At 46.5% G+C, this 23354-nt stretch overlaps 1 protein-coding gene across 1 annotated transcript in view; it reads left to right on the top strand.

The window, feature by feature from the left end:
* LOC135540292 (semaphorin-3F-like) overlaps nt 1–23354 on the top strand; it is a 114065-nt gene that overhangs the window by 71703 nt on the left and 19008 nt on the right. The window contains exons 3-10 of the mRNA XM_064966860.1: nt 4471–4631; nt 4732–4794; nt 10617–10736; nt 12551–12637; nt 14946–15039; nt 16259–16378; nt 19697–19836; nt 21087–21201. Coding sequence (XP_064822932.1) covers nt 4471–4631; nt 4732–4794; nt 10617–10736; nt 12551–12637; nt 14946–15039; nt 16259–16378; nt 19697–19836; nt 21087–21201 — 900 coding nt within the window. The remainder of the gene's footprint in view (nt 1–4470; nt 4632–4731; nt 4795–10616; nt 10737–12550; nt 12638–14945; nt 15040–16258; nt 16379–19696; nt 19837–21086; nt 21202–23354) is intronic.

Genomic DNA, 23354 nt, shown 5'->3' with positions numbered 1-23354 from the left:
ACACAGGCCACTGCTTTTGTGATAAATGCCAGAGCCAAGCATCGTCTCTCACAGGGAAGATGCTTTTCCTGAACAGAGCACAGCATTCGGTTCGTTACTTTATTCAGAGCATCTTGTGGTGGTTCAGTGATGGTTGAGTTCATTCTTGGTGCTAGGTTGTCCACCGTACTATTGTTGATCCCTTATGTCCTTATGTTAATGAATATGTCAAATACAAAATCTGTATGTCATAAGTATCCATGAAGGTGTGTTCCAACCTTCATGATTGATGACATCACCACCTCTCTCTCTCTCTCTCTCTCTCTCTCTCTCTCTCATTTTCAGAACGGTGTGAATAACATTGTTGCTGGGGTACAGCCGTATCATTCACCACTATTGGACAACCTCAGGAAGCAGATGGAGGCAGTCCTAAAGAAGCATTCTGGAAGCAGATGGAGGCAGGGCTAAAGAAGCATTCAGGAAGCAGATGGAGGCAGGGCTAAAGAAGCATTCAGGAAGCAGATGGAGGCAGGGCTAAAGAAGCATTCAGGAAGCAGATGGAGGCAGGGCTAAAGAAGCATTCAGGAAGCAGATGGAGGCAGTGCTAAAGAAGCATTCAGGAAGCAGATGGAGGCAGTGCTAGAGAAGCATTCAGGAAGCAGATGGAGGCAGTGCTAAAGAAGCATTCATCAAGCACATCAGGTCAACTTGAAGAAGATGCAATGGATATATGTGACAATTTCATTGAGCCTTTTGCTGGCATTGCAACATTTCGAAAGCGCAGTGTTATTAAGAAGCAGTTTAGCTGTTTGGACGCAGAGAAAATTCCAAATGCTCAAACCATATGCAGGATGAACCATATGCAGGATGAACCATATGCAGGATGAACCATATGCAGGATGAACCATATGCAGGAAGAACCATATGCAGGATGAACCATATGCAGGATGAACCATATGCAGGATGAACCATATGCAGGATGAACCATATGCAGGATGAACCATATGCAGGATAAACCATATGCAGGATGAACCAAATGCAGGAAGAACCATATGCAGGATGAACCATATGCAGGATGAACCATATGCTGGATGAACCATATGCAGGAAGAACCATATGCAGGAAGAACCATATGCAGGAAGAACCATATGCAGGATGAACCATATGCAGGATGAACCATATGCAGGATGAACCATATGCAGGAAGAACCATATGCAGGATGAACCATATGCAGGATAAACCATATGCAGGATGAACCATATGCAGGAAGAACCATATGCAGGATGAACCATATGCAGGATGAACCATATGCAGGAAGAACCATATGCGGGATGAACCATATGCAGGATGAACCATATGCAGGATGAACCATATACAGGATGAACCATATGCAGGATGAACCATATGCAGGAAGAACCATATGCAGGATGAACCATATGCAGGAAGAACCATATACAGGATGAACCATATGCAGGATGAACCATATGCAGGATGAAATGTGGAGGATCAAAGACATTTTCATCAAAGACAAATCATTTCATTATGTACCATTAGTCAAAAGTATAGAACAGTTCTTATCACACCCAAGGATTTTGTCTGGTTGAAAAGAGACCCCAGATGTGCAGGGAATGGTTTTTTTTTTCATGACATTGTTGATGGTGCTCTTCTAAAATCACATCCCTTATTTTCAGAGAAACCAAATGCATTGCAGATTGTTCTGTACACGGATGAAATAGAGATCTGTAATCCACTAGGATCCTTTGCATCAAAAAACAAGTTGTTAATGGTGTACTACACCCTAGGAAACATAAATCCAAAATACAGGTCTAAACTGGCTGCTGTCAGGCTACCTGCCATGTCTAGATCAGCAGACCTCCGTCAATCTGGTGTCGACGTAAAATTGAATAGAATCAAGGAAGACATGGATACATTGTACAGTGGGGTTAAAATGCAAACTATTAACGGAGAGAAAATGATATATGGTGCCATGGTCTCTCTGTGTGGAGACACCCTGGCACAACATGAACTAGCAGGGTTCAAAGAGGGTGTGGGCTTTACCTACAGTAAGTGCAGAGACTGTGAGTGTTCTTTTGAAGACATGCTGTCACTCTTCAATGAGGATGCATATACTAAAAGGACATTGGAGAAGCATGTCAGACAGTGTGATGAAATAGAAAAGGCTAAGACGGACTTGCTTAGCAACAGCCTGAGAACAACATATGGGATCAATAGAAGGAGCAAGTTAGTTGAATTCCCAGCCTTTGATATTATAGAACAACTCCGCAAGACATTATGCATGTAATTCTGGAGGGTATTGGAAATCAAATGTGTTTTGAATCATCTTGTTGTGTCAGGACAGATTGATCTGGACTGCTATTCTTGGTTTCCCTTATTCCCCTCTAGATGTTAGAGATCGGCCATCCACAATTTCTGTTAGTACATTAACGTCAAGTGATGGTAAACTTAAACAGTCATCTGGGCAAATGCTTGTCCTGCTAGGGATATTGCCATTTGTTTTGGAGAGTTTGGAAGTCAATGCATATAGTATATGATACATTTGCCATCACAGATAAAGTCATTGGGGCCAATGGTTAGACATACAGTATGTGTATGCGTTTTGAGTCTAAACACTGTTTCTTTAAACAATGGGCTTCCAAGCTAAATTTAAAACATATTTGCAGGTCTTTGATTAATCATAACCAAATATATGAAAGTTGCCAAAGTGTTGACAGTTCAATGCACCCAATTTTTTCAAATGAAATGTATCAGAGGTTAAAGATCTACAATATTTATGTGGAAAATTCAGGGACTTCCTAGGTTTCAATCAAGTAAACCATGCTGTATCAGTCAAATGGCTTGTGATAAATTTTAATAAATACATAACTCAGAAGTCCATGATCTTTGCCAAAGTACTGAATGATACACTAGTATGCCAAAATTTGGACTGGTCAAATCACATTTCTTGTTGATTCTAGGCTTTATTGTTTGGAATATCAACCATTTCAAACTATACGTTTTGCAGAGAAAGTGGGTAGTAGTCTGTTCCCATGTTTATGCCTCCTCTGTCTCGTCCCGCACCCCCACACACACACTACATGTTCATGTTTTTAAATGTATGTAAATTGTAAAGTATTTTGTCTGTAATGTATTTTCCATTATGTGTCGGACCCCAGTAAGACTAACTGTCACCACGTTGGCGTCAGCTGATGGGGAACCTAATAAATCAAACCCCATACAGGCTTTGGGGTTTTATGATGGCTTATGCTGATATTGTGCAGATATTAGATATTATATATTCACGTTGAGACACTTCTTGTAAACCCAGGTTGCATTTCCTGTCTGAGTGTGCGTTCCCTTAGTTACCACGTTACAGCAAGAACAGATATTGTCCATTCCCTGTGTTAGTCTCGCATCACCCACAGTCTGACGGGCACCTCTTAATGTTACTGTTACACAGAATGAAAATGTCTATGGAAATACTCGTCATGCGTCACTTTTGGGATGTGTGTAATTACATTTATATACCATAACTCATAGCAATTCAAAAAGCAAAAACCATAATAACAGCCAGCGAGGGTTTGTATGTCATACAGAGCAACTGAATATAAACAGAAGATTGGAGTAGCAGGCATCGCTCCACCACAGCTAATGTAAATGTTAGTGGGTAGCGGGGGTGTCGGAGGATTACATTTGGAGCCTAGTTTTATGAGTGGTTGAAGTTATTGTAAGCGGCACAAGGTTTGTTTTTGTGTGTGTGCTTGGATAAAGTTGGCATGACTTTGTGGAGGAAATATGATTTCCCCCCAAAAGGACTGTTACTGTAAGGTTCCTGTGCCAGTTCTAGGATCTTGTTGCCTTGAACTGACTCTCAATAAAAGGCTAATCACTTTTGAATATACAGAATAAAGGAAACACACATAAATTGTCTTAATAGGGCGTTTGGCCACCACGAGCCAGAACACCACAGTGAACTCTTCCTGGAACTCTTCCACAAGAAATTCTTCAGTTCTTCCACAAGAAATTCCATAATTTGGTGTTTTATTGAGGGTGGTGGAAAACGCTGTCTCAGAATCTCCCATAGGTGTTCAATTGGGTTGAGATCTGGTGACAGCTGGCCACAGCATATGGTTTACAATGTTTTCATGCTCATCAAACCACTTAGTGACCACTTGTTCCTTGTGGATGGAGGCATTGTCATCCTATGGGAGCAGGGGCATTGCCATGGTAGCTAAAATAATGTCCCCAAGATTTGCCTGTTCAGCATTTTATTCATACCCTAAGCATAATTGCTTAATTAACTAAGGAAGGATACCTGTGTGGAAGCACCTGGTTTCAATATATTTTGTATCCCTCATTTACTAAAGTGTTTCCATTATTTTGGCAGTAACCTGTATGTGAATTACATGTTTCTCAATATACACTGCACTTTACGGCCACATTGTTCATGACTACAGTGATTAAAACAAATTATCTTCCTCTCCCTCGCTTTAGAGCTGAGATCTACTGGCACTGCCCACCACTTCTCCTTCCTGCTCAACTCAACAGACTACCGTATCCTGCGTATGGACGAGGACCACGACCGCATGTACGTGGGCAGCAAGGACTACATCCTGTCTCTGGACCTGCACGACATCAACAAGGAGCCACTCATAGTAAGAGATGCCCCACTCCATTATTGATCCTAGCTAGACCTGCTGGATACCACATGTCTAGCACTAAAACTAACCTGCTTCTCTCTCTCCTCTCTCTCAGATTCACTGGCCTGTGGCTCCTCAGAGGAAAACTGAGTGTGTTTTGTCTGGAAAGGATATCAACGTGAGTACCATACTCTCTCAATCATCTTGACATGTGGGTTAGTTGTTCTCTTGGTGTAAGAAATGGTCTAGTTTTGAAAGAACTGTATGGCTGGTTTTAGTGGCCGCCAAAGGGCTCCTGTCAGAGAGACTTGGATTCAGGACTTCACTTTGATCACTTTGAACTGTTTTATTTTGGCAGGTCAATCATCAGAGGACATTGAAGTTATAGAATGTAGTATGTATGTTTCTAGGAACAATGGAAATGTGACAGTTATTAACAAATCCACAATAAGTTACAATTACCCTGGCACAATTCATCAATACACATTCAAAACACATTTCCCATATAATGCTACTGAAACGGTTTAAACTTAAATAAACAATATGCAAAATGCTGAAGCTAAATAGCCATGGGCAAGCAATAGGGCAGTGCAGCATCAACAGTAAAGTTCAAGAACATAATCTATAAGGCAGAAACTACAGAACAAATCAAAGTACATAGTCAGACAAAGCATCAGATAATAACTCACAATTGGTCAATGACGCATTCTGCTGGTTCTTCATCTGAGGGTTGTTGCTTGGTGTTCGTCTTCGATGAGGTTTAACAGCGGTTGGCATCCAATACATTGTGCATTACCGCCACCAACTAAACTGGGGTATAAATCCCTTATACTTTGAGTGATAAAAAAATGTATAATAATAAATCAATTCCCTGCCATCTCCCTACACCCTACACTGATTAAAAACCCACCACCCTATTCCTCTATTTAAACCTGGGAGGACGGGACACCACTACTCAACACTACTCAACACACCCTGTAACTCTTCTGACGTCAAAAGCTCGTACACCCAAATACTTCTCTGCAGCTGCCACCGCAACCTCTATTTTCTGTGATGTACGTTCCATCCATGCAGTACAATTGATTACCATTGCTATGAACGCTAAAAAGCCAATCTTACAGAATACACAGCATATCACTCATTGGCCTATCGCTCTGTAGTAGCACAGATCTACTACTCACACGAATCCTCTCAGGATCCCTCTCCCTTGACCCATCTTCCTCTACTTTCTTCACTGTCTCAGCACACGACACCCTCTGCACTTCTTAACCCTGGTAACCTCAACCTCTCTCTCACTGGATATTTCTGATCCCAGCCCCATTGGCACCCCTACAATTACAACGTACCGCTTCTTTCCCTAATGCTACACGTTCCTTTGTCTCATGCCCTTCTGCACACTTCTCACACCTAGGATCCTCCCTCATACACACTGCTGCCACTTGCACATAAGCTTGACACCTATAACAATGTAATGGATTAGGCACAAAAGCTGGTATGGGATAACGGAAATATCCTAACATGACTTTGTCTGGCAAAGACTCAACATCAATATTCAAAAGAACAGACAATGAATCTTCTGTTTCACCACTCACGCCATCCTGTCTGCGTCGCACCAAATGACGAGCATCACAAACACAGGGAATTTCTCCTTCAGTTAGTCCACTTTCACATTTCCCGCTACCCCAGTAATCACTCCTTTCAATAGCCATCAAGTGACTTGCCAGGTGACTTGGCGGCCATTTTGGAGAGGCACTTTGACACTTTGATAGTGAGTTGGCAATTAAACATGGAATAATCTGCAACCGTTTACATTATGCAGCCATATTCCATCATTCCCTTCCCTTACCCCTTTGAATCATGATCTGTTAGGGTGAGGAGGACTGTAGCTGGAGGCTAGAGCTCCTGTTTTACCACATCTGTTTCAGAGGGTTAAATCCTGCACATACACTCACACACACACCACAGCCCCCCGTGGACCTGAGAGCACCATTTAAATTCATATCAAGGTCTGATCCTCCTCTGATTTCTCTTTTGATTTGTTCACACATGTCAACACCCCCACACACAGCCCTAAGGGTGTATTTGGGCAGTGGCATGCAGGATGGAGTATGGATAATAACCGTGCTCCCCTGCTAGTTTTCAGAGAGCAGGCTTCTGTTTATCCAACTGGAATGTTCATTTAGATGCGCTCGCTGACCCGCACAGCTCACCACCTCGGGCCCCTGTGTGTGTGTGTGTGTGTGTGTGTGTGTGTGTGTGTGTGTGTGTGTGTGTGTGTGTGTGTGTGTGTGTGTGTGTGTGTGTGTGTGTGTGTGTGTGTGTGTGTGTGTGTGTGTGTGTGTGTGTGTGTGTGTGTGTGTGTGTGTGTGTGTAGTGTGTGTGTGTGTGTGTGCGTGCGTGCGGGCAGGTTTGAATTCCAACACGGTAATAATAAGAGAGAAAATTGGCTGTAGACATCTTGGCAAACCCCCTCTTTATGTAATGACAGATTATGACATTTCAAAAGCAATTCAAAGGGGATGTCATTTCAGGCAAGAGGTCAAAGGCAATCATGCACACTGCACTCCCTGTGGGGGAGCACTACTTTGCAATGAATATCTATACCTACACACACACACACTGGCCCTGTATCACTGTGGTCAGCATGGAGGCCTGGCCTTGTATCACTGTGGCCAGCATGGAGGCCTGGCCCTGTATCACTGTGATCAGCATGGAGGCCTGGCCCTGTATCACTGTGGTCAGCATGGAGGCCTGGCCCTGTATCACTGTGGTCAGCATGGAGGCCTGGTCCTGTATCACCGTGGTCAGCATGGAGGCTTGGTCCTGGAGACCTGGTCCTGTATCACTGTGGTCAGCATGGAGGCCTGGTCCTGTATCACTGTGATCAGCATGGAGGCCTGGCCCTGTATCACGGTGGTCAGCATGGAGGCCTGGCCCTGTATCACTGTGGTCAGCATGGAGGCCTGGCCCTGTATCACTGTGGTCAGCATGGAGGCCTGGCCTTGTATCACTGTGGCCAGCATGGAGGCCTGGCCCTGTATCACTGTGGTCAGCATGGAGGCCTGGCCTTGTATCATTGTGGCCAGCATGGAGGCCTGGCCCTGTATCACGGTGGTCAGCATGGAGGCCTGGCTCTGTATCACTGTGGTCAGCATGGAGGCCTGGCCCTGTATCACTGTGATCAGCATGGAGGCCTGGCCCTGTATCACTGTGGTCAGCATGGAGGCCTGGCCTTGTATCACTGTGGCCAGCATGGAGGCCTGGCCCTGTATCACTGTGATCAGCATGGAGGCCTGGCTCTGTATCACTGTGATCAGCATGGAGGCCTGGCCCTGTATCACTGTGATCAGCATGGAGGCCTGGTCCTGGACGCCTGGTCCTATATCACTGTGGTCAGCATGGAGACCTGGTCCTGTATCAATGTGGCCAGCATGGAGGCCTGGTCCTGGAGGCCTGGCCCTGTATCACTGTGATCAGCATGGAGGCCTGGTCCTGGAGACCTGGCCCTGTATCACCGTGGCCAGCATGGAGGCCTGGTCCTGGAGGCCTGGCCCTGTATCACTGTGATCAGCATGGAGGCCTGCCTCTGTATCACTGTGATCAGCATGTAGGCCTGGCCCTGTATCACGGGGATCAGCATTGAGGCGTGGCCCTGTATCACTGTGATCAGCATGGAGGCCTGGCTCTGTATCACCGTGGTCAGCATTTAGGCCTGGTCCTGTATCACCGTGGTCAGCATGAAGGCCTGGCCCTGTATCACGGTGTTCAGCATGGAGGCCTGGTCCTGGAGGCCTGGCCCTGTATCACCGTGGTCAGCATGGAGGCCTGGTCCTGGAGACCTGGTCCTGTATCAATGTGGCCAGCCTGGAGGCCTGGTCCTGGAGACCTGGCCCTGTATCACCGTGGCCAGCATGGAGGCCTGGTCCTGGAGACCTGGCCCTGTATCACTGTGGTCAGCATGGAGGCCTGGCCCTGTATCACTGTGATCAGCATGGAGGCCTGGCTCTGTATCACTGTGGTCAGCATGGAGGCCTGGTCCTGTATCACTGTGGTCAGCATGGAGGCCTGGCCCTGTATCACTGTGATCAGCATGGAGGCCTGGCTCTGTATCACTGTGATCAGCATGGAGGCCTGGCCTGTATCACTGGAGGCCTGGTCCTGTATCACTGTGGTCAGCATGGAGGCTGATCAGCATGGAGGCCTGGTCCTGTATCACTGTGTTCAGCATGGAGGCCTGGTCCTGGAGGCCTGGCCCTGTATCACTGTGATCAGCATGGAGGCCTGGTCCTGGAGGCCTGGTCCTATATCACTGTGGTCAGCATTTAGGCCTGGTCCTGTATCACTGTGATCAGCATGAAGGCCTGGTCCTGTATCACTGTGGTCAGCATGGAGGCCTGGCTCTGTATCACTGTGGTCAGCATGGAGGCCTGGTCCTGGAGACCTGGTCCTGTATCACTGTGGTCAGCATGGAGGCCTGGTCCTGTATCACTGTGGTCAGCATGAAGGCCTGGTCCTGTATCACTGTGGTCAGCATGGAGACCTGGCCCTGTATCACTGTGGTCAGCATGGAGGCCTGGTCCTGGACGCCTGGTCCTATATCACTGTGGTCAGCATGGAGGCCTGGTCCTGTATCACTGTGGTCAGCATGGAGGCCTGGTCCTGTATCACTGTGGTCAGCATGGAGGCCTGGTCCTGTATCACTGTGGTCAGCATGGAGGCCTGGCCCTGTATCACCGTGGTCCGCATGGAGGCCTTGCCCTGTATCACTGTGATCAGCATGGAGGCCTGGCTGGTGTTAAGGCAAGGGTACTGGCTGGGGTTAAGACAGGAGGGCTGGGTGTGGTTGATGCATTGGGACCAGCTGGGGTTAAGGTATGGGGACTGGCTAGCGTTAAGGCAGGGGGACTGGCTGGTGTTAAGGCATGGGGACTGGCTGGTGTTAAGGCAGGGGGACTGGCTTGTGTTAAGACAGGGGGACTGGCTGGTGTTAAGGCATGGGGACTGGCTGGTGTTAAGGCAGGGGGACTGGCTGGTGTTAAGTTAAGGCAGGGGGACTGGCTGGGCAGGGGGCTGTTAAGGCAGGGGGACTGGCTGGTGTTAAGTTAAGGCAGGGGGGGCTGGCTGGTTAAGGGTAGGGGGACTGGCTGGTGTTAGGCAGGGGGACTGGCTTAAGGCAGTGTTAAGGCAGGGGGACTGGCTGGCTGGTGTTAAGGCAGGTGTTAAGGCAGGGGGGGACTGGCTGGTGTTAAGGCAGGGGGACTGGCAGGGGTGTTAAGGCAGGGGGACTGGCCGGTGTTAAGGCAGGGGGACTGGCTGGTGTTAAGGCAGGGGGACTGGCTGGTGTTAAGGCAGTGGGACTGGCTGGTGTTAAGGCAGGGGGACTGGCTGGTGTTAAGGCAGGGGGACTGGCTGGTGTTAAGGCAGGGGGACTGGCTGGTGTTAAGACAGGGGGACTGGCTGGTGTTAAGGCAGGGGAACTGGCCGGTGTTAAGACAGGGGGACTGGCTGGTGTTAAGGCAGGGGGACTGGCTGGTGTTAAGGCAGGGGGACTGGCTGGTGTTAAGGCAGGGGGACGGGGTTTCCAGACAGCTGGAAGGAGACATCATGGGCCACTGCCTCATCCTGTTCAACGTGCGTGTGTGTGTACCTTCAGATTAAAGCAGTCTGCCTATCTTTCATTGTTTTTCAGGGAAACTCTATTCATCCAACTTGCCTTGTAGTCAAATACGTATTCCTGACGTGTGTAATAATATTTTTTAGGCTTGTGATAATTAAATTGTCAACTAAGTGAAAGGAATGTTTTCGATGGGCACAAGTGGAATACATAAATGTAACGGAGGTAGTTTGAGGTGGTTAGCTGAAGGTTATTACTCATCAATTGGACCTTTTGTTTTCCTCAGAAGGCTGAAAGGAGTCCAGAGCAGAATATGTTTATCTTTCTGAAAATGTAATGATTATCCTTGTATCCTACTGACAGCGTTTTCTTTCTTTCTCCGTCAGGGGGAATGTGGGAACTTCATCCGTCTGATCGAGCCGTGGAACCGAACCCACCTGTACGTGTGTGGAACAGGGGCATACAACCCCATCTGCACCTACGTGGACCGCGGGCGCAGGTCCCAGGTAACCAGAGACAAGATGGAGCCAACCATGGTCACACTCCTGTACTCCCCTCTTTCAGAGTCAGATCTGTCAATCAACTCAGGGTCAAAAAATCTCATTCCGCACCTTTTCTGTCCTTGTCATGGGACAATTGTCTGCTCCCCTTTTCACATTGATTTGCTCTATCCATGGTCTGGTGAACCCAGAGAAAGGCTCATATTGGTGCTTTTCCATTGAGACTTAGTGGGCCGCTAGTGTTTTATGTTAATGTAAACTCTATAGTGTAATTGTGTTTCCATCAGCAGTGTGACACTAAATCCTTGTGGCGGGCAGAATCAACAACCTCTGCATCATACAAGAATGTTGCTTTGTGAGTAGGTGTTAAAGTTCACAGTTAGCCATTGTTATGTAAATTAAAGCTAAAAAAGTACCCAGGGTCTTGCTTCCAAGTGAGAGCAGGTCCACCAGAGCCATGGCCCAGTGAGACACGGGTGCCGGCCCAAGTAGACTGAAACAGAAAAGTTTGAGCCTTTTGATGTAAAACACTGGGGTCAATCCTCAGTGGAAATGCCCCAATAGATAATGAGCTCTTCACAGGTGGTTAACTCTCCTTTATTCTGGCAGTTTGTGTCACACTGTTACAGTGACTCCTACTGGAGAGACAGCTAACTGCCACCATAGGAAGCTAACCGCCAGCTAAAGAACTGCTGGGAAGAGAATGTTGACTGTGTGTCTAAAACAACCAGGACTATCTTCTACTAGCGGCTGTCTCCCTCCCCCTCACCTGTTTATGTGTCGTGCTCTGACCTGTCTGGGAGGATCTGAAAGGCCATCAATAGCGATGGAGCCTCTCATCCATCATCAGCCTTGTAACTCACCCCCTCCATCCATTCCTCCCTCTGTTTCTCCCTCTCTCCCTCATAGACCAGCGGCCATCAGAGATGCAGCAGCTGCCGTCCCCAGTGCACACTTACTGTTACTATCCTGCCTGTTTAGTCTCAACGCTTCATTGCAGGGCTTAGGTTTCAATGTACAGGCCAGTCATCCCCTTGACATTCATCCTCTCCCCCAGGCCCTGCTAGCTACATCGCTTGAACTGTAAAGGTTTTCATTGGTTAAAATTAGAGGTGTAAACAGAAACCATTTGTTTGGAAGTTCTCCCAGTTATCATTCCAAAGGCCTCACGCATGTTGAGTCCTCAGACAGCTCCCAAGGTTTTCCAGATATTACCTCACGTCTTCACTGAGTTCACTTTACTTTGAGTTCCTTTTCTGCTTTTCACCCAAATGGGTCTCATTTGTCTTTTTTACGTTGCTGAACCTTGTGTCTATGTTTTCATTTGCATGGCATGGCATGTTTTCTGTATGTATTTGGCAACCTAGATAGCTGCGGATTCTGAAACTCCATATTGATTTATTCACGTCACTGAACTCTCTAGCGTGCTTCGCTTGACATAGTTCTTTTTTGTTACTTTTGGGTTCTCTTCTCATTGGTTCTCATGGGGTGGCAGGTAGTCTAGCTGTTAAGAGAGTTGGGTCAGTAGGTGAAAAATCTGTCTGTGCCCTTGAGTAAGGCACGTAACCCTAATTGCTCTGGTGTCTGCCAAACGTTTTAAATTTAATTTTTTTAAATGTCATAGAGTCCACTCTCATTTCTTCTGTTGTGGTCATGGTTGTGTTTCGGTCATGGGTCTTTCTTTGAGCTTTTTCTGTTCTCCTTCTGGTCAACTCTTGGGTTGATTTTTCCACTGAGTTTCAGTTGGTTTTGGGTTGTCCCTTCGGGTGCAGTCGATGGGACCCTCGTGGTAATCGCGTGGCACGTGTCCTCTTTTTTAGGCCCTCTACCTGCAGGCACCAAAGTCCGGAGGGAGGACCAGCCGGGCGGCAGACTTCAGCACTACGGCAGGGCCTGTGGAGTCAAAGGTGGGCCTACGGCCGAGGGGTGGCTACTGTAGTAAGGGGCTGGAGTCTAAGACCTGGGCAGAGAAGAGTCTACTGTAGCGAGGGGCTGTGTTCTAGGTTGAGGGGAGGCTACTGTAGTAAGGGGCTGGGGTCTAAGACCTGGGCAGAGGGGAGGCTACTGTAGCGAGGGGCTGTGGTCTGGGCTGAGGGGAGGCTACTGTAGTAAGGGGCTGGGGTCTAGGACCTGGGCAGAGGGGAGTCTACTGTAGCGAGGGGCTGTGGTCTGGGCTGAGGGGAGGCTACTGTAGTAAGGGGCTGGGGTCTAGGACCTGGGCAGAGGGGAGTCTACTGTAGCGAGCGGCTGTGGTCTGGGCTGAGGGGAGGCTACTGTAGTAAGGGGCTGGAGTCTAAGACCTGGGCAGAGAAGAGTCTACTGTAGCGAGGGGCTGTGGTCTGGGCTGAGGGGAGGCTACTGTAGTAAGGGGCTGGGGTCTAAGACCTGGGCAGAGAGGCTACTGAGCGAGGACCTGGGGTCTGGGACCTGGAGAGGCTACTGTAGCAAGGGGCTGTGGTCTGGGCCAAGGGAGGCTACTGTAGTAGCAAGACCTGGGCCAAGGGAGACTGGGCTCTGGGACCTGGTTGAGGGGAGGTTACTGTATCAAGGGACTGCAGTTTGCATTCTGGGGAGGCTACTTTAGCGAGGACCTGGGGTCTGGGACCTGGAGAGGCTGCTGTAGCAAGGAGCTGTCACCTGGGCCGAGGGAGGCTACTGAAGCAATGGGCTGGGTTCTGGGACCTGGGGAGGCTTCTGTAGCAAGGGGCTGGGGTCTGGGACCTGGGGAGGCTACTGTAGCAGGGGGCTGGGGTCTGGGACCTGGGGAGGCTACTGTAGCAATGGGCTGGGGTCTGGGACCTGGGGAGGCTACTGTAGCAATGGGCTGGGTTCTGGGACCTGGGGAGGCTTCTGTAGCAAGGGGCTGGGGTCTGGGACCTGGGGAGGCTACTGTAGCAGGGGGCTGGGGTCTGGGACCTGGGGAGGCTACTGTAGCAATGGGCTGGGTTCTGGGACCTGGGGAGGCTTCTGTAGCAAGGGGCTGGGGTCTGGGGTCTGGGGAGGCTACTGTAGAAAGGGGCTGGGGTCTGAGACCTGGGTCAGGTGCCCATCTGGTGTCTGACAGCCCCTGTCATCATGTACAGCCTGTTGACATCCAAAATGGACGCCGATTATGATGTGATTATGATGTGGAAGAAATGGGGTCTAATCACATATTCTAAAATAAAATAAGCCTTATTATTACCAATCCTCAAGGGTACAGTAAGCTACTTGACACAAAGCCAATGCGGTCCTGGCTCATGGACTTCAGAGCCACTCTCCATATCTCTAACATTAGGAGCATGGTGGATTCGTTTTGGATCGCTCTCCTCATTTTTGCTCAAGCACTCCATTTTGCCAATAACTGACCTTATACACTTCATACTCCCTTGCTTAAAGCTAATACAGGTGTGTGAGTGTGTTTTACATAGATGTCTGGTTCAGCACACTAACACAGCATTTGACAGACCTGTGCTTAGAAACAAGGACACATATTTGTGTGCCAACCTTTATTGGGATGACTCATGTACTGGAGGCAGCTCTGCAGGGTAGTCACTAGCTGGCATAGCCACAAAGTCATACAATCTGATTTTAAACCTAACCGTAACCTTAACCACACTGCTAACGTTATGCCTAAACCTAACCTTAATTATGACCAAAAAGCAAATGCTTGTCCTAGGGCAAATGCTGACTTTGCAACCCACCCATCTAGTAAAAATCACTCAGCTCTGCTTCCAGGACAAGACTCATCCCAATAAACAACCTGCATTTCCTATATATCCTCCTTGTGTCTGTATTTCCCTGAAAAAGGGTTACATTATGTAAAAACCAAATCATGTGTAATACATAAATAAGGCCTGAATCAACTGTGTTCTCAATGGAAACAACATAATAATTGATGTTTACATATTGAATTGTTTCTGTCCTCACTTTGTCCCTACCAATATGTACTTATCTATCTCAATTACCTCGTATCCTTGTACATTGACTCGGTACTGGTACCCCGTGCATATAGCCAAGTTATCATCAACTCGGTACTGGTAACCTGTGTATATAGTATAAAGATATCTTTACTTATTGTCTATTTATTCCATGTGTTATTATCTTTCAATTATTTTTCTATTATTCTCTCTGCATTGTTGGGAAGGGCCCGTAAGTAAGCAAGTCACTATTAGTCTACACCTGTTGTTTTACCAAGCATTTGACACATAACATTTGATTTGCTATCTATTACAGGAATATATCTTCCGTTTCGAGCCAGGCAAAGTGGATTCGGGGAAAGGCAAATGTCCTTACGACCCTAAACTCAACAGCGTCTCAGCTTTGATCAGTAAGTGCCTGTTCACCTCTTCTCTCTCAGGTCACTTGTACTAATATTGGAAGAATTGAGTGTCTCTGTTATTGAAACAAAAGTGTTGTTTCTCCGTCAAGCTATATTCCTCTTCCCCACAAAGAGTCTTTCTGGTCAGTCCAACCCCTGTGGAATCAATGCACGACTGGCAAGTCACACTAGACCTTGCTCATTCAAAAACTTCTGCCTCTTTTAAAACCGTTTTCTCTTCAATTGTAGTTACCCTGTGATGATGTAAAACATTCCATTGTTATACTATTCTCATAATCATAAAGTATACTGAAAAGTCAATTGCCGTATGGAGAAGTATTCATCTATGTACTGCACAGTATATTTAATGTAATTTGTGGATAAAGGGAGTAGCATGTGTCGGTATGTAAGTTCTCATATCAATAGGTGGCCTGGTGTTGACACCAGCTTGCAGACAGTTGGTCAGACTTAGCTGTTGACCTCTTCCTCTCTGGCATGGCTCCACTGACCTCCCAGCCACCCAGGGTGTGTGACACTTCCCATGACCCCGCTCTGTGACTTCCCATGTCATCCCACACCTAGAGCTGACCGGGGCGGAACTAACTAGCCTCCACTTACTGTAGCGACTCAGCTGCTACATAACTGACCTACAACACAGCCAGTCATACCACAATAACGCAGATGCAAAACAAGGAATTATCCTCTTTTACGGGGGTATCTATGTACCTCTCTTGACCCCAGTTTTTCTGTCAAGTTTGGTCACCTTGCCAACCCACCCCAGTGTGAAGGGGTTCGATCTGATGGGATTATAGAAGGAAAATACTGTCTTGTCTTTCGGGAGATCTGTCAACACTCTAAACAGGTCCCATACTGGGGCAGCACCTGCTCACTCACACACTCAGCCACAAGCAACTGGTGGCGGGCATTTCCCAGGCCTCCACCCCACACTGCTTACCATGACCAGACCAGGGCCAATGACTACATCCCCACATCCTGCCCCAGGTCCCCAGTGTCTGCCCTGGGATCTCCCTCCTCGCTGTCCTGCCTGACCCTGGCCACCAGCTGGTTGGTTATGTGGAGGGGAGGGGTACCATGTGTTATTGTCCTACAGAAAACAGGGCCATATTTGTGACGGGAGTCACGAATCACCTATGGTTTACCTCCTGTCAACCGATAGGTTTTTGACTTTCTATAACATTCCATTCATCTCTTTTTCTCTTATTGACAGATGGGGAGCTCTACGCTGGGGTCTACATTGACTTCATGGGGACAGATGCGTCCATCTTCCGTACTCTAGGGAAACAGACTGCCATGAGGACGGATCAATACAACTCCAAATGGTTAAATGGTAACGTCTCACGTCTCATCCTGACAGACATCATCTCTCTATGGCATTTGTCTTTATATTTCCATCAGGTATCAATTGATTCCTCATTCTCTACATTCCTGTTCTGTCTCATAGCACCTCTGTATGTCATACTGTTTATATGGTCTAAGCCTCTAGCTGTTTCAGCCATTAAAAAGTCAACAATGCCTATCACATCAATACAGTAGGAAATGTTTTGTCACGTTTGTGCTGTAGCCAAGTCTTCTGTGGTTCGTTGTCATGCCATACATGTCTGGTAGCATTTCATGTCTGGGATGTTTGGCATAACAATTAATTATATTAGAGTTTGCAAGAGCATATTGGCTGCCCTACCTCAAATACCTTGTACCCCTGCGCATTGATCTGCTACTATACGCCCTGTGTACACGTAAGTGCTGCTGGGTGGGTGTGTTTTGAAGGTCAGTGTGTTTTGGAAGTCAGTGTGTTTGGGAAGTCAGTGTGTTTGGGAAGTCAGTGTGTTTGGGAGATCAGTGTGTTTGGGAGATCAGTGTTTTTGGGAGATCAGTGTGTTTGGGAAGTCAGTGTGTTTGGGAAGTCAGTGTGTTTGGGAAGTCAGTGTGTTTGGGAGATCAGTGTGTTTGGGAGATCAGTGTGTTTGGGAAGTCAGGTGTGTGTTTTTGGGAGATCAGGTCAGTGTGTTTTCAGGAATCAGTGTGTTTGGGAAGTCAGTGTGTTTGGGAAGTCAGTGTGTTTGGGAAGTCAGTGTGTTTGGGAAGTCAGTGTGTTTGGGAAGTCAGTGTGTTTGGGAAGTCAGTGTGTTTGGGAAGTCAGTGTGTTTTGGAGGTCAGTGTTTTTGAGAGGAAAGTGTCACCATTGATTAGTAGGGCTGAGTCCACAGCAGGAGGTACTCCCCATCTCCACCTGAGTCCTGTTCATCAGTCCCAAGGCCACACTATGACGTCCTGATCCATCCTGCTTTCCCCATATGGGTTCATATATCCCACCCCCAACATGGTCTACCCCCCATATGAGTCCATGTACCACCCCCCACCCCTCCCACCCCACACCCCACATGGTCAACCCCCCATATAAGTCTACCGTCCCGGAGCACTCACCTCCGTTATCATGAAGTGCTTTGAGAGGCTAGTCAAAGGCCACATTACCTTCTCCCTCCCCGACACACTTGGCACTCAACAATTCACCTACCGCCCTGATTGATTCACAGACAACACAATCACCATTGCACTGCAAACTCTCATCACCCACCTGGACAAAAGGAATGCATATTTGAAGATGCTATTCATAGACTTCAGCTCAGCCTTCAATACCATAGTGCCCTCTAAGCTCACCACAAAGCTCACGGCCCTGGGACTGAATTCCTCCCTATGCAATTTGGGCCTGGACTTCCTGATGGGCCGCCACCAGGTGGTGAAGGTAAGCAACGTTACCTCCTCGACACTGATTATCTACACAGGGGCCCCACAAGTGTGTGTCCTCAGTCGCCTCCTGTACTCCCTATAAACCCACGACTGCATCAAGTTTTCTGATGACAGTAGTTGGCCTGATTACTAACAATGACCAGGCGACCTACAGGGAGGACGTAGGCACTCTGACAGCATGGTGCCAGGAGCTGATTGTGGTCTTCAGGCGAAACCAGGCTGGGTACGCCCCCATCCTCATCAATGGGGAGACGGTCAGAAACTTCAAGTTCCTCAACGTGCACATCTCTGAGAAGCTGGAATGATCAACCCACACGGAGAATGTTGGGAAGGCACAACAGCGACTCTTAAAACTCAGGATGCTGAAGAAATTCTTCCTGTCCTTGAGGGCCCTCACAGTGTTCTACAGGAGCACCATTGAGAGCATACTGTCAGGCTGCATCACAGCCTGGTATTGCAACTGCACTGCCGCGGACTGCAAGGTGCTACAGAGGGTGGTACACTGCCTAACACACCATTGGGTATAATGCCTGCCCCACAGGACACCTACAACACCAGGTGTCGCAGGAAGGCCAAGAAGATAATCAGGGACCCGAGCAATGCCCTGTTCTCCCCGCTTCTCAGACGCGGACCGTACAGGAGCATCAGGGCAATAACTTGAAGACTGGCCAATAGCTTCTACCCCCAGACCATCAGGCTGCTGAATAGCCAACCTGCTCCCCCTGTCTCCCTCCTGCCCCCCAGACTTCCTAACCCTGCCTCACCCCCCCAATGGACAATTATCACTATTACTGTCACGCCTTGGTCTTAGTATTTTGTGTTTTAGTTAATTAGTTAGTCAGGCCAGGGTGTGACATGGGTTTATTGTTTGTTGTATTCTTAGTGGGGTTTTTTAGTTATTGGGATTGTAGCTGATTAGGGGTGTGTGTTACATAGGTTTGGCTGCCTGAGGCGGTTCTCAATCAGAGTCAGGTGATTCTTGTTGTCTCTGATTGGGAACCATATTTAGGTAGCCTGGGTTACGCTTTGTATTTCGTGGGTGATTGTTCCTGTCTCTGTGTAGTGTTCACCAGCCAGGCTGTAATAGGTTTCACGTTCCGTTTGTTGTTTTTGTATTTATTCGTTTTTTCATGTATAGTTCCGTTATTTGTTTCATTAAAAGAACATGATTAATCAACACGCTGCATTTCGGTCCGACTCTCTTTCGACAAACGAAGAACGTCGTTACAATTACAATGTAAATATGTATATATTATTATTTTTATTACTGTTTTTTCATTCACTTCTCACTTCCTCCCCTGCTGCTCCCCTTATGGGCATTCCCCAACAGATTCTTACCCTGCCCCCACCACCCAATGGTAATTTATCATTGCTACAATTGTAAATGCGTATAAATTATTATTATTATTATTATTATCTAGATTTTTTTTCTCATTCACTTCTCTTTTCTTTTCTTATTTTAATTTATTTTGACCCGTGCTGTTGGAGCCCTCAGCATAAGATTTTCACTGTACCCAGCAGTTCCAGCTGCATTCCTGTGACTAATGAACTCATCTCTAACCTATTCTATGTACTCCCCCTTCCCACCCCCCACATGGTCTGCCCCCATATGGGTTGTGTCTGTTGCAGCAGGGAGGACAGGATCAGTTTGATTTGTCCAGCAGTGCCCTAATCAGTGAGCTATCATGGGGAAGAGAGGTTGATGCCATATTGTGCTCATTCAGTGAGATTAATAAAACTGATTTGGAATGTAGTGACATGAGCTCAGCTTGAGGCCTCAACTGACTCTCACTAGCATCTGTCTCGTCTTCAACTCTCTCTCTCTCTCTCTTTTCTTTCTCTCTCTCTATCTCTCACTCTTGCTCTCTCTTTCTTTCTCGCTCTTTCTCTCTATTTTCAGATCCCATATTCATCAAGGCACACCTCATCCCAGACAGTGCTGAGAAGAATGATGACAAGCTGTACTTCTTCTTCCGGGAGAAGGCTTCAGAGATGGGCCAGAGTCCCATGACCCAGTCCAGGATAGGCAGGATCTGTCTGGTAAGTGGCCACACTACCACATTATCTGCAAATGTTTTCTTACTGCAATTGTGAGGGTTTGTCTCATATTGTGACCTCTGAGCTTGTAAACCCAGTACCCTGCCACTCCTGATACTGAGACATCCCCAGAATAGAGGGGTCTCCTTGGAAAATCCCCTTAAATCATCACTGCCCCCCACTTCCTCAACAGCCAATGAGGAGTCTAAGAAAACCAAACTAAAGGGAATGCTTGTTGTCCCCTGTGATATTCTGTTGTAATGGGAGAGTTTGCCTTTGGCCTCCAGTATATACACATAAACACACATACACATAACACTCTCAGGGTAATGTTGATCTAATGATGTACGTATCCAGTCACTGCAGTGACTCAGAACGTTGTTTACCCTTAGAGGGGGTCAGAGGGTAACCCTGTGCTGTGTGCAAACCTTCCCCCTCTTGCTGCACGTCTCCTATGGGACCGTTGGTACATTGGTCCTGTCTGTCTCTGGACCCTAAGTCATTGTCCTCAAATCAAATCAATGTATTTATAAAGCCCTTTTTACATCAGCAGATGTTCCAAAGTGCTTATACAGAAACCCAGCCTAAAACCCCAAACAGCAAGCAATGCAGGTGTAGAAGCACGGTGGCTAGGAAAACCTCCCTAGAAAGGCAGGAACCTAAGAAGAAACCTAGAGAGGAAGCAGGTTGTGAGGTGTGACCAGTCCTCTTCTGGCTGTGCCGGATGCTGATTTTTAAGAGTACATGGCCATTAAGGACAAATTCTCTGATGACGCCCACTGGAAATAACACTATTGTCGTAGATACAGTATACACACAATACCTGGTAGAAAGAGTGCTCATGTTGATACAATTTCAGAGTACATAACATTTTTGTGTAGGAGCTACAAAACAATGGAATATTCTAACCTTTGCATGATATTCAGTAGCATATTACTCCGCTATAAATTGTTGCATAAATAGCATTCTATGATTTTTAACTTGGACATTTCATAATGAACACGTTTCGTAATGTTTTGCAAGGATTACTGGGCTGTGAGTAATTTTCCCTGGGCATCACCTCCCTCCCCACCTCTCTGTAGGGGTAGGCGTCTGTCCACAACAGATGGGGTGGACAGACTGACCCACAGATCTGATGTTTTCACTCCCAACTTCTCTGTAAGCTAGTGTTGGCTGCTAGTTGTCTGTATCAAACAGCTGTTGGTTTGAATCTGTGGACCGGTCCACTTGTTGTGTTTGCCTCCCCCCTGCAGAATGATGATGGTGGACACTGCTGTCTGGTCAACAAGTGGAGCACTTTCCTGAAGGCCAGACTCATCTGCTCTGTGCCTGGGGTGGACGGCATAGAGACCCACTTCGATGAACTCCGTAAGTAGGCATCATTTCCCAACAGTGGTACAGCCTATTTGTTATGTTCTTACAGTAACTTCACAATGCTCCTCAAGCGTTGTCCTACCCTCAACTGTTAGACACTAAATATAGTCTGCTCCACTCCACCTAAAAGAGACAGTAGGTAAAAGGACCAACCATCAGTTCAGAACCCACTCTCTGTCATCTTTCTGTAGTATCTCTGTAACATCTGAGTTCTTCTGAACCGTTCCAAACTGCACTAATGCACATTACGCACTACAGAAAAGCATTTTTTTTAAACAAAACTGTCAACAGTTTAATTAAATATGTTTGGTTGTGAAAACATGTTACTATCGATGTTCGTGAACAGATGTCACTTGGTTTCGCAAACTAAACACTGGGTAGCTGCAGGAACAGGGTTGGAGAGACCATGGCATACAGAGTTTGGGCGGGAATAGAGCTACAGGCTATCTACTGCTACTATATTTATTTCTCAGATGCTAATATTAAGCACATTGCTCAGCTGTAAAACCAGAGTAGCCTACCTGGCATAATCGAAAAGGGAACCAAAGGAAAGCGCTGAATACAACAGGTGTAGACCTTACAGTGAAATGCTTACTTACAAGCCCTTAAACAACAATGCAGTTCAAGAAATAGAGTTAAGAAACGTTTTATAAAAATAGGTCCTGGATGGCAGGAAGCTTGGACCCAGTGATGTACTATTTGATATGGATGACATCTTTTTACCCCGAACCCTGTTCCTACCTATCTGATGATGGCCATTTTAAATCAAAACAAATTTCAAATATTAGTAAAGGCGAGATTGAATTGAAAATAGTCTGATGGATGAGAATGTTATCACTTAATGAGAGAACAGCATGTGCAGCCTGAGGCAAGAAACAGAACGAAAGTGTATTTTATTAGACTTTTTCAAATCATCAATATAGTCGCATCATGCAGCCCATATGTTTTGATTTCTAAGACATTCCAAGGTTTGTATTATTCTCAACTAAAGTTGTCAAATTACTCTAAATCTAGCGTATAATATCTGTTTCAAATGATCACTTTTACACTCAACATGGCCACTTCACATGCGCACTCGCTCAGGAATGGGAAAAATATCCTTTCTATTTTAATCAAATAAGTGAAATTACATTTAACAAAAATATAAATGCAACATACAACAATTTCAAAAGATTTTACTTAGTTACAGTTCATATAAAGAAATCAGTCAATTAAAATAAATTAATCTAAAAATATGTGTATATATACAGTTGAAGTCAGAAGTTTACATACACCTTAGCCAAATACATCTAAACTCAGTATTTCACAATTCCTGACAATTAATCCTAGTAAAGATTCCCTTAGGTTCCCCACTTTATTTTATGAATGTGAAATGTCAGAATAATAGTAGAGATAATGGTTTATTTTAGCTTTTATTTCTTTCATCACATTCCCAGTGGGTCAGAAGTTTACATACACTCAATTAGTGTTTTATAGCATTGTCTTTAAATTGTTTAACTTGGGTCAAACTTTTCGGGTAGTATTCCACAAGCTTCCCACAATAAGTTGGGTGAATTTTGTCCCATTCCTCCTGACAGAGCCGGTGGTACCGAGTCAGGTTTGTAGGCCTCCTTACTCGCACATGCTTTTTCAGTTCTGCCCACAAATCTTCTATAGGATTGAAGTCAGGGCTTTGCGATGGCCACTCCAATATCTTGACTTTGATGTCCTTAAGCATTTTGCCACAACTTTGGAAGTATGCTTGGGGTCATTGTCCATTTGGAAGACCCATTTGTGACCAAGCTTTAACTTCCTGACTGATGTCTTGAGATGTTCCTTCAATATATCCACGTACTTTTCTCACCTTATGATACCATCTATTTTGTGAAGTGCACTAGTCCCTCCTGCTGCAAAGCACCCCCACAACATGATGCTGCCACCCCGTGCTTCACGAATGGGATGGTGTTCTTCGGCTTGCAAGCCTCCCCTTTTCCTCCAAACATAACGATGGTCATTATGGCCAAACAGTCTATTTTTGTTTCATCAGACCGGAGGACATTTCTCCAAAAAGTACGATCTTTGTCCCCATGTGCAGTTGCAAACCGTAGTCTGGCTTTTATGGCGGTTTTGGAGCAGTGTTTTCTTCATTGCTAAGCGGCCTTTCAGGT

The sequence above is a fragment of the Oncorhynchus masou genome, chromosome 5 (genome assembly GCF_036934945.1).
Source record: "Oncorhynchus masou masou isolate Uvic2021 chromosome 5, UVic_Omas_1.1, whole genome shotgun sequence".
NCBI lineage: Eukaryota > Metazoa > Chordata > Actinopteri > Salmoniformes > Salmonidae > Oncorhynchus > Oncorhynchus masou.
Note: the sequence above shows the minus strand (reverse complement) of the source record. Positions and strands in the feature narration are given on the sequence as shown.